The sequence below is a fragment of the Gopherus evgoodei genome, chromosome 2 (genome assembly GCF_007399415.2).
Source record: "Gopherus evgoodei ecotype Sinaloan lineage chromosome 2, rGopEvg1_v1.p, whole genome shotgun sequence".
Taxonomy (NCBI): Eukaryota; Metazoa; Chordata; order Testudines; family Testudinidae; genus Gopherus; species Gopherus evgoodei.
The window spans coordinates 67,189,559-67,208,858 of NC_044323.1; the positions used below are offsets into that span (position 1 = coordinate 67,189,559).

The window sequence follows — 19,300 nt, forward strand, 5'->3', positions numbered from 1 at the left end:
TGCTACTTCTTGGCAAGGCTAGGAATGGCATTCAGCACGTAATAACAGTGGTAAAGTTACTGAAATTTATCTCTACAGGTCACTTAAGTATGTGTGAATTATATGTATTGAAACTACATATAGTCTTTGCACTAATATTTGAGTACTTCATCCACCTTCACCAAAAGTTCTTGGTCCTTCATTATATACCAGATAAAAAATATACTATGCATCCTTCCCCTTTTAATTATCAAAGCCAAGGATGAGTAGAGGAAACTCATGGTTAGCTAAATGATAAATTATTTGCTACCCACAAAGTCAGACGGATTAAAATGTCCTGGCTAAAAGCATATGTCAAAGTGGTAATGGTCTTATGTTTTGTTTAAGTATCACAGCATCATGTTTGTGAGGGTTCACAGCTTCCCTTACTTACAGTTGTACAACGTAATCAAGGGAGTTAGTTCAGAAAGGAGAGATTCTCCATGAAGTACAAGGCAGGTTTACAACTGTTTTAAAATGAGCTATTAGAAAGGTAGGGAAGGATGGTTGCAGTTAAGGCATTAGAGTGTGGTTTATGAGATTGAGAATTGGTTTCCAGCTCTTCCACAGACATGTGACTTTGGCCATGTCACTTAGTTTCCAATCCTGATTCCACTGAAATTAACAGCCAAGGTCACCAAAACAAGTGATGTGGGATCAGGTCCTCATTCTCTGTAAATCAGTTCCTTATCTGTGATGTATCCTACGTCACAGTGATATTGTGAGGATAAATTCTTCAATGTATGTGAGATGCTCAGATATTACAGTTATGAGTGTCCATGAAAGGTTAATAAACAAACAGGACTGTTCAGGAACAAAACAAAAGACACTTTCAGAACATGACTGAAATTGTGCAGTATTTTGGCTCCACATCACCTTTAAAATATAATCTGAACATACACTGCTGAACAATATCTGCTTGTCAGAATAATTACTCCTACAGCTTTTACCTAGCAATAAGTGTTACTATTAGGAAAGGTATGAGAAGTCAGGTAACAATCTTACGAGGATAAACAGTTAGTTAAAAATTGTCTGAAATAGTTAAAAAGTTCCCACAGATCTAGTATAATGAGGAAAACAAAACTACTGCACCTTAGAAAGGCAAAACCCTTATTAATATTACATTCCAACTCATAGTGAATGACAAATTTAATATTTTCATTGCTTATATTGCCATATAATGATGGATGAACCTCAAAAGGTTCAAAGACCACATTCAGGGTAGCATCTGAGAGCAGGAACCGAAGTTCATATGAACATGTCTGATCTATAAGGTGGGTTGGCAGGTTCCCCCTCTGGAAGGATGCCATCAATCCCTTCAGCTTTCCAGGTTTTGGTTTTCATCAACGCAACATTGATCTCCTTAACTGAATATGGACAGGAGAGTCAGAATACAACGTCCAGTGGCTAACTGATGACATTGGTATGTTGGTGAATTAGCACAAAACACAGAGCATGAAAAACACCAACACTTAACAGAATCACCACATAATATCAACATTACTTATTTCAAACTGAATAACATACTAATAAAAAAACTAAGTGAAAGTATAATATTTAAAATACATTAACCTTCACTGTTTCAATGGCAATCTTGGAAATGAGGTCTGAAGCATGGATAGCTCTAAACAGGTTCGCTGCTGGTTGCTGAACCTAAGCAATATTGCTTAGTCAACAGAGAGAGGACCACATAGCTACTTTGCAGATCTCTTGCGATTGAAAGCAGTGGTAGTCTTGCCTTTAACTGAGTGAGTCTCCATAGCACTTTATTTTATATAGCTAACTGCTATGTCCATTTAAGTCATGGCAATGTAAAATGCAATTAGATGTCCTCTTGGTAACAACAAAATGTTAGGTGGACTTTCTAAAGGTTTTAGTTCAACCAATTATAACAAAGACCTTTCTAACAAAGCTGGAATAAGTTGACTTTTTAAACACTGGCAGGCAAAGAATGTTGGCAGACTGATAGGTTCATTAAGGCAGAACTCCATCAGCATCTTGAAGAGGAATGAGTAATTCACGATAAATGAGGTAGTGCCCCATATATCTGGATTGGGTTAGGCACCAATCTTGCTAAATGATCCTCCTGGGCACATCTCTGAACCTCTGAGGACCCTGCATGGAGTAACTAGCAGGGTTAGGGCCTTAGGCCAAGATTCTCAAGAGAGACTAGTGATTTTTATACTAGCTAGGACCCAAACCAGCAGGACCCTTACTGAACTACTTCTACAGATCAGTACAACTGCTATCCATTGAACAAGCATCTTCTTTAGATAGTGCACTTATTTACTACGAGGAAACATGCACAATTTGACAAATTTTAGATAGCACAAAACATGACATTTTTGTTTTATAAAATGCATCAGATTATATATCATTAAAATGGAATGATGCAAACACTAAAATGGGCTGACATTGTGAAGTACGTTAGTTAACATTACCATCAGCTGGGGTCCAGAATGAAACAAATTAGATCACATCACTGATGAAGGATATGTTAACAGTCAGTGAGTCTGATATTGTGAAATGCAATTAATTTTGTCCCATTTAATAAAAATTCCTATATTTTAACTTCTATCTAATCTTTAATAAAAACAGAGTTACATTGGACTCTAAATAAGTTAATTAAGTATTAAAATCAGTCATGTGAAAGTCTTAATATTTAATATTGTTAGATTGTATATCAAAGTGGTTTTATTATTTATTTACTGCAAACCTTTCCAGAATACTTCATATGGCAACAGGGGGTCTGAATCTCACAAGATAAATGCATTTACGATGCCAAATAAATTATATATAAAAGCATTTGTCTTAATACATGTCATTCAATATTAAATATCACCCATTGGTACCACCCTGAAACTCTAATCCATTTTTACCAACCGCACATTTGTATTATTCAAATGTTGTCTATTAAATAGTTGTCTCTAGAGCCACAGTGAAGGGCTACATACCTAAGAACAATTATCATAAGAGCTTTAAAGCACAGGCTGCAGACTTAACCCTACAACTTTCATGTCTTACTAGCACTTAAACATACAGGACATAAACTCAATGGTGAATTAAAATGTCAGGCACGAAATACAATAGAAATAGTTGGAATCATGACAAAATATGTTTTTGGCAGTTCACATGAGGGTTTAAAACTTTTCATATTACAATGAGAAAAGAGCACTGTATTTAAAAAACCCAGTCCTTGCTTACAACAAGGACAGGAAATTCTAAAATAGAAGTCTGTCAAAGCACAGAACAAGTTTATTTGGCTGATAGCTAGTTTACTCTTGGTTACCATACTTCTTCAAAATACTTCTAGTTGTTTCATAGAAGAAAACATTAAGCAGTGTATGGGATAAGGACCCTGGGAGAAGGGATTTCTTACCTCATGTAGATCATTGGACCAGATAATTATGAACCATGGAGTCCCTGCTAACCATATTATCTATAGCCTTGCCCACATTAGGAAAGGTTTGTATTTGACACAGGGCTTCTTTGATAGATATAGATAGTGTCCCACTGATAGATATAGTGTCGACTATATTAAATTTCCACTGTAAGAAAGTGGGGTTCAACATGTTTGGTACTCTGTGCAGGCAGGACAACCATTTTCCAACACAGGTTAAGAATGCACATAGGGGAACAGCAGGCAATAGGTTCTAGCATATAACAGCTTCAATAACAGAGTTTTCTAAAACAAAAAATTCATGTGAAACTGAGACAGACTGTGCAGATTTCTCTGGTTTACTTTGATGAAAAATCTTAATTTTTTCCACATTCAAATATAAGATTGGGAGAGGGCATATCTTTAGCTGAAAAATCTTAACCTAGATTTCAGAACAAGCAAATGGACAATAAAGGAAGATGCTTGATCACTGATGAGTCACCCAGACTTATGAACTCAGTAACTACTCAAGTCCCCACATATGCAAACTCTTCCACAGCTAGGGCAACTCAGAGCCTAGAACAACAGAAAGTAAGCCAACAGAACATCACTGAGCACCTAGCTGCCCACCAGCAGGTGTGAAATCAACACTTTATATTTCATTGTAATTTGTATTTTCAACTCTAACTCCCAAAACGATTATTAAGATATCTATGAAGAACTCCTATTTGGTATAAAGTATTCTTTATTTGGAAATGTATTTATTCACTTGTCTTTTTAATAAAAAACTAGAGGACATTAAAGTATTGGACTGTTCCCCTGCCCCGGTTATTCCCTCCATCATCTCCCTTCCATGACACAGTGCTCCAAGGGAGGGCCATGCATAGCTATGATTGGTGCTCAGAAGTATTTTAGAATCCTCAGTTGTGGAAGTGGAATCGAGCAGAGCAGACAATTTGCTACTCTCCATGCCTGTCTCTCCTAGGTGTAATACATCTCTACCTCGATATAAAGCTGTCCTTGGAAGCCAAAAAATCTTACCACGCTATAGGTGAAACCGTGTTATACTGAACTTGCTTTGATCCACTGGAGTGTGCAGACCTGCCCCCCCACCCCTGGAGCACTGCTTTACCGCGTTATATCCAAATTCGTGTTATATTGGGTGGCATTATATTGAGGTAGCGGTGCAGTAGCATCCATATGGATGCCACGGATCTGCAGATCTAGGTCTTCTTCTTGGGGCTCCAAAGTTTGGAAGATGTGGGTTCCAGCCCACTCTGCATCCGCCTCCCAAAGTCCTTTCCACCAACTGGAGCTATATCTCAGAAACTGCATTGGATCAATCTGATGGAGTTTACTGGTCCTCTCTATTCCTCCCTAGAGGAGAGGGAAAAAACAGTCTAAAAAATTCTAAAATCTAAGTCTAAAATATTCTGGATGCAGAAGTCAATAGTTACAAAGTGTTTCAAAAAAGTACGAAATGCAGAATTGGCTTTAGAACGCTCTCTCTGCAAATATAAATTCACCCCTTGATTTCTCTCTCCCAGTATTTCAAAAAACACTATAAAGTTTTCCTTCCCCAATACTTAAAAAAACAACGATGTATACAAGTTGGAGAACCACTTAAAGATCAGTGACAAACTGAGGTCCAAACATTAAAAATCATCCATATTTTGAATAAACTTTAAGGTATATTCTAGTGACCTGTTTTCAAAACTGTTAAATAAAATGGAAATTAAATATAGTGTATCCAAATACAGTTGAGAGATTAAAGTAGTGTAATATCGTTTACTGCATGGAAACTATTCTCCTCGGAAGTATTCAAGAGTTTTCCTTTCAAGAACACAAGCGCGATGTAATGCTATGCACTTTATGTTTTAGTAATATCTTTGTAACTCAAAGGGCCAAAGAATGTCAAGACTGAAAGAAATCTTTTAAACAGTGAACTGGAAAAAATGGCAGCTTAGCCTGCAGCTTTACCCAAAATGATAGTAACTAGCTTAGACGCTAAAAGTGTATTAAAATCAAATAAGTTTCCAGGATATCACAGTTTTAAAGTAGTAAGCAATTAATTTAAGATTCAGCCTTTATTCTTTTACTGGTCTGACAATATTTTTATAGAAACACCCAGAGTGTTCATGCACGCATAGAGGCATTTACATAAAATATTTCTGTTCTAGTTTTCCTGGGCATTCAATATACACATGCTAAGGGGCATATTCTCATACTGAGGTACAAAGAATGCTAGTATAGGTCCCCATTCACTGTGAAAAAAGGACTCAGTTTCATCAGTTGTTGAAAGTACCATTGAGGGAGGGTGGAGGAGACAAGGTGCAATCTGAACTGTTGTTCAAGTGCAATCCAGTGAATACATACGATGTGTGTAACAATCACTGTTAGGTTTTTCAATTACTTATAATGCCAAAGGGAGTAGCAGCTTACTTGTGTATACTGAAAAGCTGTATTTAGAGAAAAATGAAAGCCAGGGCAACCAAGGGGGCCAGCCACAGACAAACTATTCTCAAGTTTCCCATGAACATCATCCCTCATAGCCAATTGTTCACACTCTCAATTTACTCTGTGCTCGGTACAGCATTTATGTCAACCACCATGCAGTGTCTGTTCTTAGCCCATTACTTCAACCTTACTGGATCATGAGTAACAGATGCTCTTCCAGAGATTCACACTATTTTTTCACAAGCTTCTTTAGCAGTACCTTAACAGTCTACTCTATGGGAAGGCTGCATTTACACTATAATGCCTTAAGAGCAGGGGAGTTCCTGGGAATTAAAGACCAGCCAGAAGGAATTTATGATCCATGGAACAGCTGAAGGCTGCTACCACCACCTGACCATTAATCACAAGGTAATGCCCTATGCCAAGGTAATTTTTATTATTATTATAAGCATGTTTTACACTAACATTTTAAAAGTATGCTTGTGTTGTCGCTCTGCACATCACAACCAATGTTGCATCCTTCCAAGAATGAAAATAGGAGGCTGAGGAACACCATCGGTGTTTAGAGACAAATCACTCTGGGCTTGATTCCCAGTCTCTTTCTTACACAAGCAACAGAAGAGAGAAACCAACTGCAGCCCTACACACTTCCCTTCCCCTCTGTTATCATTATTGATATTACAGTAGAATCTAGCAGTACTATCCTCTGTCTGGGGAAGTGGGGTGCAGAGGAGGAATAAAGGGGAGAAGAATTATAGTCCAGTCCACTCCCTTTTCAGAGTGTGATTTTCAAGTGTTGTTACATCTCATTTTTCTCCTCCCCCTACTCCCCGAACCTGACCTCCTTAAGCTCCTGAGCAGCAGGGTAAAGATTTTTGCATCTATCTTACAAAATTTGAAAATGTGAAGGTGGTGAGAGGTCCTGATGAAATCTCCAGTGACAAAGGAACTAGGCAGGCTCGGTTCTCTGAGCACAATGATTCTGATTTCAACAGTTACATACAGAGCATTTTATTCTACACAAGAGCACTGAACAAATGTTTGGACATCCCCTGCTCCTTGACAGAACAACATTGAAGAAACTGATGTACACAAATGCTATCAGAGTAAGCAGTAAATTACTTACACAGTAGAACCTCAAAGATACAAACACCAGAGCTATGGACTGACGGATCAATCAGACACCATGTGAAACCAGAAGTAACCAATCAGGCAGCAACAGACAAACACACAAAAAGCAAATACTGTACTGTGCCTGTATTGCATCTTAAAGGTAGGCACATCTGGGCTGCCTGTCCCCACTCCTACCCCCGCCCCCATGTGAAAGGCACCCACTTACAGCTAGGAAGTGAAAACACATATTTGAAGGCAAAGCTGTGAGCCCCCAGTGCTAGCCCAAGGCAGCCGGAGCAGAAGCAGCACTGGCGTCTGCGTTGCTTTCCTGTAATCCGTGGGTGCTATTTTCATCCTCTCCCCCCACAGCCGGCAGGGTGCTGTTTTCACCCCACTCCACCTGCTGGTAGAGGACGCACTGTTTTCACCACCACCACAATCCATAACAGAAATGAGTTTTTTAGGAGCAAATTCAGACACCACCTCTGTCGTTATAGAGGGCTCCTTTGAATTTAAAGGTGAGGGGTGGGGCTGCTGGACTGTACATACTCTATGCAATACGGAGCCCTGCTTTGTGTGACTTTCTTATAGAGCAATGCACAGGTGGTGGGAGTAGGTGATAAGCAGGTTTGGGACCAAAGGATCTACCACTGTCAAGAACCTCTTGTGCTTGCCAGTCACCTTCCCATCACCTCCTCCACTACCACCACACACACACTCCACCTTACAGGGGGGCTGTTTCAAAAGTGCCTTGATTTTCAATGAGACTTATGCAGCTACATAATTTTTGAAAATCCCACCCTACACCACAGCATAACTGAATTTGCAAGCATCCTTTATATATACACATTACTTGTGTATAACAAACAAAACAGAAATGGAGCCCCCACTCAATATTAAAGAGGTTTGAAGAAGTGTATTAGAATAACATCTGGCTTTATATTTTACAGAAGCTTGCAATACCTTAGAGGCTAAGCTTTTAAGTCAATTTTATTAAAAATAGAACAGATGTAAACAAAATATGGTTATACACCTCCTTGATTAATTTTTTCTTTTGTTTTTAGAAATGCCCCTGCACTCTGCATTTTTATTTGTATGTTCTACCTATTATTATAACTCATAATCCATCACCATGGTATCTACGGTAAGTATCAAGTACATAAAATAAGCACTATAGTGTTCCTGAGCAAGAAATTACATCACTAACAGAAAAACTATGCAACAATAGAAAAAGAATGTTTGGCCAGAGTGTGGGCCCTCAGTGATTTACAGTCCTACTTATTGGGGTGACATTTCCTTGTGTACATTGACCACTCTAGCTACATCAAACGGAAGGGACCAGTGCCAAGATCTGGGATGGAGCTTACTGTGACACTATTATGACACGGAAGTGATTCATGTTAAAGGCAATGCAAATTTGGTTCCTGGTGCTCTGTCTGGGAACTATGTCAATGGCTTCCCTCAGGTGCCAATCAAGCACCCTCGTTACAATCGCTTCAAGGGGCAGATGTGATAGTTATGGCAATGTCCTGTAATTTCCTAGAGAACCCATACTGAATTAAATTTAAGTATTTTAGGAGATAATTGTATTAAAATGCAAATGTTTATGTATTGCAGTATACGCCAAATTATCCGAATAGCATAGGGGATGTGGATTTTATTTGGCTAAATCAGGAGTTCATATAATCAAGAGAACAGGAGACATTCAGCAGCAGGGTAGCCTCCCCTGCAGCCAGGAGCTTGTTGTTGTATTCCTCCTCACAGTCCCAGCCAGTGGTCTCTACTCTGTCCCGCTCACTCACTCCCATGACAGTGGGGATGCAAAGGGCTCCTTGTGCTACCCTGTGCAATAGGGAGGCTGTGATCCTGGTGAGACAGAGCAGAGAGTCCCAGCTGGGACTCTGCTCTGCCCTGCCAGAACTGCAACCTTCCCCAAACCTTGCACCTGCAGGGATCAGGTGTCACCAGTCCTGCGGCAGCACAGGGGAGCCCTCTTACCTCCGCTGTGGTGACCCCACATGCTCACTCCCTGTGACAGCAGGGCTGCAGAGGGCTCCCCGCGTTGCTGTAGGAGCCATTCAGTAGTAGAGTGTCCTCCCGCATGGCTGGGGGCTCATTCTTAGAGATCTGCATGGATACAAAAAGGTGCATCCACATCTGAACTGCAAAAATTGTCTGTGGATATCCGCATCTGCAGATTTGCAGGGCTCTAAACAGCTCCATAGGTCACTGTGCAGCAGGATACAGGGCTGTGTCAATTCCCCCCCCACCCCCAAGACCTCCTGCCCTGCCATACCTCCTTCCCCGCTCTAGGCAGGGAGGCTATGATTCTGGGTCCTTCTATGCAGTGCTGCCCTCCCCAGGGGGGCTTGGACACCCCTACACAGTTGCAGTGGCTCTAATGCACACAGCCATTGCCTCCTGCTTGTTTAAAGAACAATTCCATCATTAAAAATGACACTTGGCTCACTCCCTTTTGGAAGCTGCAATTTACCTCCTCCCTCCAAGCAAGCTGGGTACTACAACTCCCAGAATGACCAGCATGCTATTGCATGATTCAGAGAGCCAAGCTGGAGCCTGCAGGCTGGGTGACAATCACTCCGTTCAGGTGACTGTGTACTGCAGAGTCCCGTGCGGATACAAAATTTGTATCCGCATCCGCGCTGCTATCCACAACAATGGTCTATGGATATCCATGGATACAAAGTGTTACCCCTGGATTTGCAGGGCTCTACTCTTCCTCCTCCTCCTCGCTGTCCTGGCCAGAGATCTCTGCTCTATTTTCTTAACTTTCAGATTATCCAAATCTCTTCCTTGTCCCCCAGCACAAGATATCTGTTGCAGAGGGGGACAAGGAAGAGAGAATGCAAAGATTCAGAAAATAGGATTTTGGCTAAACAGGAGTATACTGTATTTTAGGACTGTATGGAACTTCCTTAGGAGGAAATAAGATCAGTGCAATCTCTAGGAAAGACTGTGAGCTTCAAAAGACTACACTGAACAACGAAGCAGACACAAAGTGTGAAGGGGAATTCCTAGTAAGTACTTAGGAGGAGAGGACTGAAAACTCCCTGTTACAGACTCAGTTTCTGAGAAGTTCTGAGGGTGGGGGGAACCTTTTGTCTGCTGAGCACTTGTTACATAAAGAAAGTTTTAAAAAGCATATGAAGGAGTAATTAACTTTCTCAGGAGGGTTTCTCGTTCTGAGCAAAAGGAATGATGAACTGGTAATCATAGGAAAGTCACTGGGCAGAGTTTGAAGGACTGTTCACCAGCCAGCGTCCTTGCTGGAGTCAGGGATGAGCTCTGGTAAGCTTATTAGCATGCATGCAGGTTCTTTCATTGTTTTTATATGTTTTTTGAGTAATGTTTTTACCTTAGGAATAAAACATACTTGCTTAGAAAGAGCTATGTGGCAATTACACTGTTTACCATCTCTGAGGAGAAGGGTAAAGCAGGCCAGCTTGGGCAGCCTGACTTTGCTGGGGAGCTCACAGTTTAGGCAGGGAGCTGGGCAGCCTGGAAATATCCCAGTCAAGAGGGAAAGAGATGCATATCTTTGCCCATGACAGGTGACGGCTGAGGAACTAGGAGCCTAGAGTGGGTGTCCTTGCTGGACTGTGAGGGGCAATACAAGTGCAATTGCCATAAACTGCAATTTATAATACTACAGTCCTAAAGGACCAAATACTGAGCCACTTTCATACATCTGTTGCAATTATTATCTGCTCTCTATCTCCTTCCTCCCCATCTTGGTCAATGTTCTTCTTTCCTCTTCTTCTAGACATGAGGAATGTTGTTAAGTTGTTAGAAGTTTTGCAAAAAAGAGGGTTTTAGATTTTACTCTGGCCTGGACCCTATATGATCTCCTGTTTAAGGAGTTCCACAGTCAGGGGCCACTGAGAATGCATTGTTCCACATGTTGCTGCAGTTATCAGTAGATCAGAATTTTGAACTGGAGCCAGAATTAAATGGAAAGACAGTCAAGCACATAAAACACAGGTGTGATGTGCTCTCACTTGTCTCTCTTGATTAATTGATAGGCTGCAGTGTTCCTGAGGTACTCAAAATCACCAGTTACTTTTGAAAATTTGGGCCATCACATATTATTTATCAGTCTCTCTTCTCAAAGGGACAGGTGAACTATCAGGACCAGGTGTTCTTCACCTTTCTGATGGGGAAAGAGGGAAGAGTTGACTCAAGGGACAAATCTTTCTTTAGAGGAGAGGCGACAGATAGGGGACTCTTGACAGGGGTGCTTATTCCTATGCCATCTGTTCTCAGAGAAGTTGGGCACCTCAAAGACTCTTCACAGCCAGGTACCAGTTCCTTTAAATGCTCCTCCTTCAATCTTTTGTGCCTGGCAAGTCCCTCACTTCCACAGCTAAGAATGATGGAGAACTCTCTGCTTTTAGCAGAGAAGGAGGACCTGTGTCTCCCCACATGACTTTTTACTCTGTTCCCCAGTGCACAGCTCAATCCAAACTCAACATTCTTTTGACCATCTGTGTACAGATGCCTTTAGAAAGTAAGGTCAAAGTCTTGACTCATTCTTTAGTGACAAGTAAAAACCATATTTTAAAACCTGCACTATGATGATTTAAGACTGGATACTAATATTCTGTTACCCAATCTATTGGCTGTATGAAAATAAAAATAGAGAAAGCATATTTTTCATGTTACAAATGTGTAATTTCTGTAAGCAATTAAAATAATTCTTTCTAGTCAAATATCTAGAGCTAAGGAATATCACCAAATTCTTCATAAAAATAATTAAATTGCACACTGGTTATGATTCTTTTTTATAAAGTTTTAATCCATAGAGCAGTAAATTAGAAATAAACTTAAAAACAGCACTTTCAAACACTGAATTTATTCTGTGCCACATTTATAAACAATGTGGTGAATACATATACTATGATATTCCCTATGGTGAGAATACATAACTTCAAAGTTACGTTCCATTTTTGGCTTAGAGGTTTTAACCGTGTTCTGAGAACAGTGGGCTGAAACATCAGAAATAACTGACACAATGATTTGGTCAGACAGGAAATACCTCTATTTGTAAAGAAGCACACGAGAATATGAAACAATTTCCAGAAATAACTAAATAATCCTGTTTTAGATTTATTTTTTTTTATAATTATTCGGTCTAAATTTTGGAAATTTACTCCTGCGGAACTTTCACTTGTCCACTTTGAGCCAATGGGTGACTATGTGGTCAGTAGGTCTGCAGCAATCCATCAACTACAGGAATGGCAGATTAGTAAGGGGCTCTCACCTTCCCATAGACAATCCATAGAGCATAAAGGTAGTCTTTTAAATGTAAATTGAGACATGCAAGAAAGCATTTTTCTATAATAATTTGCTTTCTTTTCCTCACAGCAACAAGACTGATCATTAGATATATGCAAAAACATGACTGGGGCTTGGTTTTTGAAAAACAAAACACCAGGACATTCAGATTCAAATCCCATTTAATCCAATCCCCCTAAATTTTGGGATAAATGCTTTTAGCTTTATCCAATATCTAGCTATCATTCCATTCACCTTTCAAATCTGTTTAACAGTACCATGTTAACTTCTAAGGATGCATCAAATACTGTGTCCACCGATGCTCGCTGGCTTGTGCTCCATTCCCCTACTCACCTAAGGGCTTGTCTCTACACAAACTGAAACAACTTCATTGGCTTTAATTCACACATTTAGTTATTTTGGTGCATATCTATGCATGGACACTTATTTCACATTAACAGATCAACTATTTTTTTTATTTAATTTAAGACCATTCATCCAACTCAAATCAATGAATAATCTTAATCTGAAATAAGTGTGTCCCCCACACAGACTTTTACCAAAAAAAATTAAAGATGTGAATTAAAACTAAATTTAGTTATTTCAATTCCAGTTTGCGTGTAGACATTTCAGAAACAAAAGTCTAAAGCTTTCTTCTAATCCTAGGTCTTCTGTATGCCACATGTATTCACAACCTATTACATCAATCAGAGCAACCCACAGTTCATACTATGCATAGACAAACAAATGTACTGTGCATAGTGGCCCTAAATCATTTTCATAAGGGTACAAAGTATTCTTTTGTTTTTAGCTACCTCCCACAACCAGAAGTATAAAAATTAGCAAGCTGCAAAACACAAAAATTGCCTGGAATGCACAGTTTCACTAGTGTCATGCTAGCAATGCTGCAATTATGGTTGAGAATACACTTTCATTCTAAACCCTCTTTTCAGTGACTTACAACCCTCCTTGAAAATTTACCTTTTGGACTTCAGTGTCTCATTCTTGTTCTAAACCCAGAAGTGATTTGGCGGTGGAAAGGTAAGTTAAGAAAATCAATTCAGTGGCTTTTAAGTTACTTATGCATGGGGGAAAAAATGTGGTTTTCAGTCTCAAGATATTGTTCAGATGCATCTGATCCCTTTTCTATCTCAGCCACAAAATGTAGTTTGGTGGATCTATAAAATAGTGGGCAAAATAAATTAGAACTGAACTACCATCAAGAAGTGACAGCGTGTAATAGTGAAGTGACAGTGATGAGAAGTGACGTGACAATGTGCACCAGTGAAAGCTGGTTTTGATTAGACAGAATTGTGAGACTTTGAAAATTGCATTTCCAGCACCTGCAGTACAATTGGTACGATTTTCAAAACATATTTTAGCAATGCTCCAAGGAAAGGTAGGCTGAAATTCAGCTGCATGGTGAAAAATGGTAAAGTATGTGCAGTGGAGGAGGCATGGCACCTCAAGAACCCTTGCCTCAATGTGCATCACACATGCTATATAGTGAATGATGCAAGGGTTGCTATGTTTTTTCCTCTTTTCAGTGCTTGTTTTTTTTTCAGTGAGAGGAGAGATTTTTTTCCTTTTTTAGATGTTGTAAAGGATGTGGGATAGGAAGTCCTGGGGCTGTATACTCAAGAATTCACCTTTTATGGATTTTTTTCTCCTCCAAACTAGAAAGTCTATTAAGAGACAGTCAGATTGCAATAGTAAAGCAAAGTCAGGAAATGACAAAGTTAAACTTGCATGCACACTCTCAAAGCCTCTTCTTTTGCATATACATTACAATACAGTGTAATTGAAGTGATCACATACTATTTCTGACTTTTTCAAATAATACAACACACAACTTTTCTACAGCCTTAGAGACATAGCACACCTTTGATGCCACAATTACTAGACAAACAGGATTAATTAAGGATACATGTATACTGCATACTCCTTGGAGCGGCATGTGGAATATATATGCCATGTAAACCCTTAGCATGGGTATAAACAGCAGAATAGATAGTAAGGCACTGCTTAGGGAAGTAGAGTAAAAAATACACCTGAACCTGCGGGTATATATATACCCAGGTACATACCCTACAGGCTCTCTACTTGCCAAACCAGTGCCTCCCCATCTACATTGTTATTTTTAGCAGTATAGCATCCTGCTGCCTCCCTGCTGCTGGAGTCTTTCCCCGCTGCAGGGAAAGGTAAAGGCTCTGGCAGCTCCCTGATTCAGGAGTCTTTCCTTATAGCAGGGAAAGATTCTGGCAGCTCTCTGCAGCTGAGGAAGGCTCCAGCAGCAGAGAGGTAGTGAGGAAAGGCTCCTGCTGTCTCCCTCGCCAGCATAGGCAATGACTCCATACATAAAAAACAGTTACTTACGATAACTGGACAATAGTACTGCCTTAACAGGAGGCCAGGAGCAGGATGGTACAGGGTTTCTAACCTCCATACTTGGTCCCAGGAAAGGGTTGGAAATACCTGCGCCACCCCATGCGTGGGCACCAACTCCCTGGGGTCTACGACTCCAAGGCATGAGCGCCATCCCTGTATGGGTACTGCTAGGTAATTTCTCTGGCTCTGATGTGCTGGGCATGCACAGAACTAAGTGTAATATACATCTGCATCTACTGAAAGAAGCAGCAAGCTTAACCTTGACATTTCCTAACTTGTGAATGTTTATTTGATACAACCATACCATTCTCTTAACTACATTTATTTAGTGGAATTTTAAAATTTTTAGAAACATTTCTTTTAAACTTTTGTCTCTATGCTATTTTCTGTCAAAAGAATTGGGAGCTTAATGTTCAATATTCATTTACTTGCATACCAAAAGTATTTTAGTTGACTTATTAAATAGGCTGCATGCAGAGGTGAAACCAAACCAGTATGGTCCATTACGCCGACTGTACTGGCAGGGGACAGTTTTCCCAGGCCAATAATTTAAAGGGCCTGGGGCTCCCGACAGTGGCCAGAGCCCGAGGCCCTTTAAATTGCTACCCAAGCCCTGGGGCTCCCAGCTGCCGCTGCAGCTACTGCTATCATGGGGCTCCTGCAGTGATTTAAAGGGCCTGGGGTCCCAGCCACCGCAACTGCAGCCACAGCCCCACGGATTTAAAGGCCCCTCCCACCCATGCTCAGAACTCCGGCACACTGGTAAGTTCTTTAAGTTACTTTCACCCCAGCTGCATGTGATACGGGAATGACCTGCCAAAAAGCTAAGTTCTTTTAAACACATTAAGAACAAAGAGGAAAAAAATCATACACATTTCATTTGTTTGCTTCACAGTACAGAGCTTTTTTTCTTCCATCCATTTCTTAGTGAAAGAGATGCATTTTTTTCTGGCCTTACTCTATGAAAAATGCACACTATGTATGTTTTGAGTGCTACCAAATGACTCTTTTCTATGTACAATTATAAAAATTCAAGAAGGCCCCCAACAAACCAAAAATTTTAGAAGAAACACTACAGCTGTGACATTCTAAATATCCCTGTATTGGTTTTACTGAGACTGCACATGAACAACAGTATAAGAACTAAAATTTTTGACTCCTTTGCTAGAGAACAGAACTTGAGTCAAAAAGGCTTTCTAAATGTCAACCTTGCACATTATAAAATTACACAGAATGAGCAGGAAACAGGACTTATAATGCATATAAACACGAAAGTATTAGGCTGCATTTAATTACTAGTTCAAACAACCTGATCTAACCTTTGACAAGTAAAATAAATGTTCTGAATAATTTAACCAAAGCAAACATTTGCTGTTAATGCTGGCTAATTATAGTAAGAGTTGTACGGGGGGGGGGGAGAGAAATGGTAATTTATACACATGTGCTGCAGTTGCCACAAATATTTCTTGAACTCCCTGATTATTTTTTTTTCCAAGTAAGGTTTCTATAACTTGGAGAAAGATCAGTTCATGTATGTTTATGATAGGAAGCATCATATTAGGACACCCAAACTTGATATACAAACAATAGCACCAAATAGGGAAAATATGCATTATTAGTTTCAGAAATGTGTTAGGTTTAGGAATATGTATCTTTTCTATCGATTAAATCAATAGTTCCCAGTCCTCTCTACTCTCTTTTATTGACAAGTAAAGAAAGCAATGATGGTTAAACCTTTCATGAGTGACTGCGCAAAATCTCATCAAGGTTTGTTCTTGGATAGAAAAGCTGCAATGGCTAGGCCCAATATTGTTTGATGTAGCAATTCAGTAACAGTCAATATTTAAAAAATTGTTTGGAAAACTAATTCTAAATCAATGAGTTAAACAACCTGAATAGTCCAGTAATATTTTAATTTAAGCTATAGCCTCCTAAAAAATCAATTACTGTGGAAAGAATTCCAATATTTGCTCTGCTATTGGTTCTTTAAATCCAGCTACAATATTACGTTTTTGGGATTGATAACTTTTTAATTGCTAAACTTAAAATATATGCAAAGAGTTAAGATGCTTATCTTAAGTCATTTTATTTCATATCAGATCATCAATAGCTGAAAAACTAAAATCTTCTGAAAAAATTAATGTTTTTTTTTCCTTTAAGAGGCAGCATCTTACTCTCAAACTCAAAATATCCTAACTGAGCACTATTCAAACAACAGGTTAACAGTTGGCACTTCTGATGGACTAATAGTGTCAACTAATTGGGTGGTGAAAAGCTGGCAGCAGGAAAAAACGGTTACCTACCTTCTGTAACTGTTGTTCTTCAAGATGTGTTGCTCATGTCCATTCCATTCTAGGGTGTGTGCGCTCACATGCATAGTCGCCAGAGACTTTTGCTTTAGCGGTATCCAGGGTCGGCTGTAGCACCCTATGAGTGCCTCACTCATGTGTCGGTATATCAGATGCCACCGATCCTATGCCCTCTCAGTTCCTTCTTGCTGTCAACAACGACAGAGGAACAGGAGAGCAGGTTATGGAACGGACACGAGCAACACATCTCGAAGAACAGTTACAGAAGGTAGGTAACATTTTTTCGTCGAGTGCTTGTGCATGTCAATTCCATTCTAGGTGACTCACAAGCAGTATCCTCAGACGTGGGCTCGAAGTTCACAGTCTAGCGGCTTGCAGTACTGCTCTACCGAAAAGAACTCTTCTCCCTCAAACGGGAGGTCCTGAAGGGTAGCCTGCATCTCCTGGGACAGCCCGGAGGACTGTAACCAGGAGCTCCGCCTCTTGACGACTGCAGACAACCACCCTGGCCACCAAGTCCGTAGCATCCCAGGCCATCTGGAGAGCGCCTCTCACCACCACTTTGGAGTCCCACAAGTCGAAGTTGTACCTGCCTAGTGGGGCCTGATGGTTAAACTCTGAAATTGAAGGCTGGCTGTTGAATAAGTTTTCCTGCCAAACAAGTCCAGTCACTTGTCACCTTCATTTTTGGGTGTGCCACTGGCCTGGCCTTTTCATTGACGGCAGACATTACCATGGACTCTGCTGGAGGGTCAGTGTACAGATAGTCAACTCCCTTTGCTGGGACATAATATTTCTTTTCCACTTTCTTGGAGGTAGGTGGAATGGAAGAGGCGATCTGCCACACAGACTTGGCAATTTTCAGGACCCGTGGGTGGACAGACCTGGGCAGGCGTGGAGGAGGATGTGACGTTGAAGAGATCATTGGACTCCTTCATTAGCTCCTTGACCTCTAATTTCAGGTTAGAAGCCACCCTTTTGAGCAGGACCTGGTGCTCTTTCAAGTCTTCGGGAGTGGAGTAGGGGCACTGCTCACTTGCGAGGGGCCCGCCACTGCCTCATCCAGAGACAACGAAGCTGCTGTATCACAGGAGGACAAATGGCTTCACCTTGTGGGCTGGAGGACGGCACCTTGGATGTCTGGGCCTGCTGCAATGCTCCCGTGTCAGACTTGGCACTGTGCTCCGATGCTGGTGCCGCCTGGTCCAAAGGCAGTTTATCTGACGTGGCCTAAGAGAAACAGTGGGACTACGGGACCAGCATGATGGGTACACCACGTGGACTCCAGTACTGTCACTGCTGCCACGCCACTGCCACCGGAGCTGTGCCTGTCTCATAGGCCACTGGCGATTCACCTCACCCAGGCGAGGGGCTGAACTCTGCCTCCAAATTGGACCACTGCCCTTCTGGCAACAGGGCAGAAACACAGATGCTTGAGTCTGTCAGTTGACCCTTCTCAGCAACTGGTAAGGAAAGAGAAAGGAACGGTGCCTGCCTGAAGAGCAGTACCAGGGAGTCAGAGACCGGTGCCGCAACCAGGAACGATCCCGCACTGAGGAGGATCGATGCTGCGGGGACTGCCTAGGCGATAGGGATATGCGCTGCAGTCATCTCTGGCAGTACTGTGAGAACAGGGATTGGCATCGTGACTCGGGTGTCCCATGCCTCGTAGATGGCGACCTTGGTTAGGGACTTAGGTCTTCTAACCAAAGACCAAATTGTGGTGCCAGGGTCTTAGGCCATGGTGATAGGGATCAACACCTTCAGTCCGGGGACTGAGGATGCTCTGTTGGTTTAGAGAGAGGTCCCACAACCAGCTTGCCCTTAGAGGTCTAGACCTTAACCAAGTTCATCACCTGGCCTGGCCTGGCATCTGTGGTGTCAGCCCGCCTACTTGGTCCTTGGCCACCGGGGCCACCTTGGACACAGCTGGCCTTACGAGGGTACAGGATCCCCTGATGCTCCCAGAAGTCGGAGGCAGACCCCTGGCTAGGCTAGGGTGTCCGACCACAGTGGTACCCCTGTGTAGCTCTGGGGTGGGCACGTGGCCTAACACGGGTCCTTTGCCCGAAGCCCCCTTGTTTTATGGTGCCAACAGACCGTTGGGCTTCAGCCGCTTCTTGAGCACTGGCAGTGCACTGCATGCCGACTCCAAAGTACTAGGTGTGGAGTCCGATCGGGAGAGCTCTGAGACAGGTCAAAGCTGCACATATAAAATGATGGGGTCTAAATTAGTTGTTACCACTCAAAGAGATCTTGGAGCCATTGTGGATAGCTCTCTGAAAACATCCACTCAATGTGCAGCAGCAGTCCAAAAAATGAAAAGAATGTTGGGAATCAT

General features: G+C 41.3%; 1 protein-coding gene across 4 annotated transcripts in view; it reads right to left on the bottom strand.

Annotated features, from left to right (window-relative positions):
• The window catches only part of TBC1D5 (TBC1 domain family member 5), a 518,872-nt gene that overhangs the window by 320,765 nt on the left and 178,807 nt on the right, over nt 1-19,300 (bottom strand). The window contains exon 1 of one of the 4 annotated variants that reach the window (XM_030550912.1): nt 8,966-8,987. The exons of the other annotated variants lie outside the window; for them this stretch is intronic. Coding sequence (XP_030406772.1) covers nt 8,966-8,987 — 22 coding nt within the window. Of the gene's footprint in view, nt 1-8,965; nt 8,988-19,300 lie in introns of those variants that run through there. 4 annotated transcript variants of the gene reach the window in all.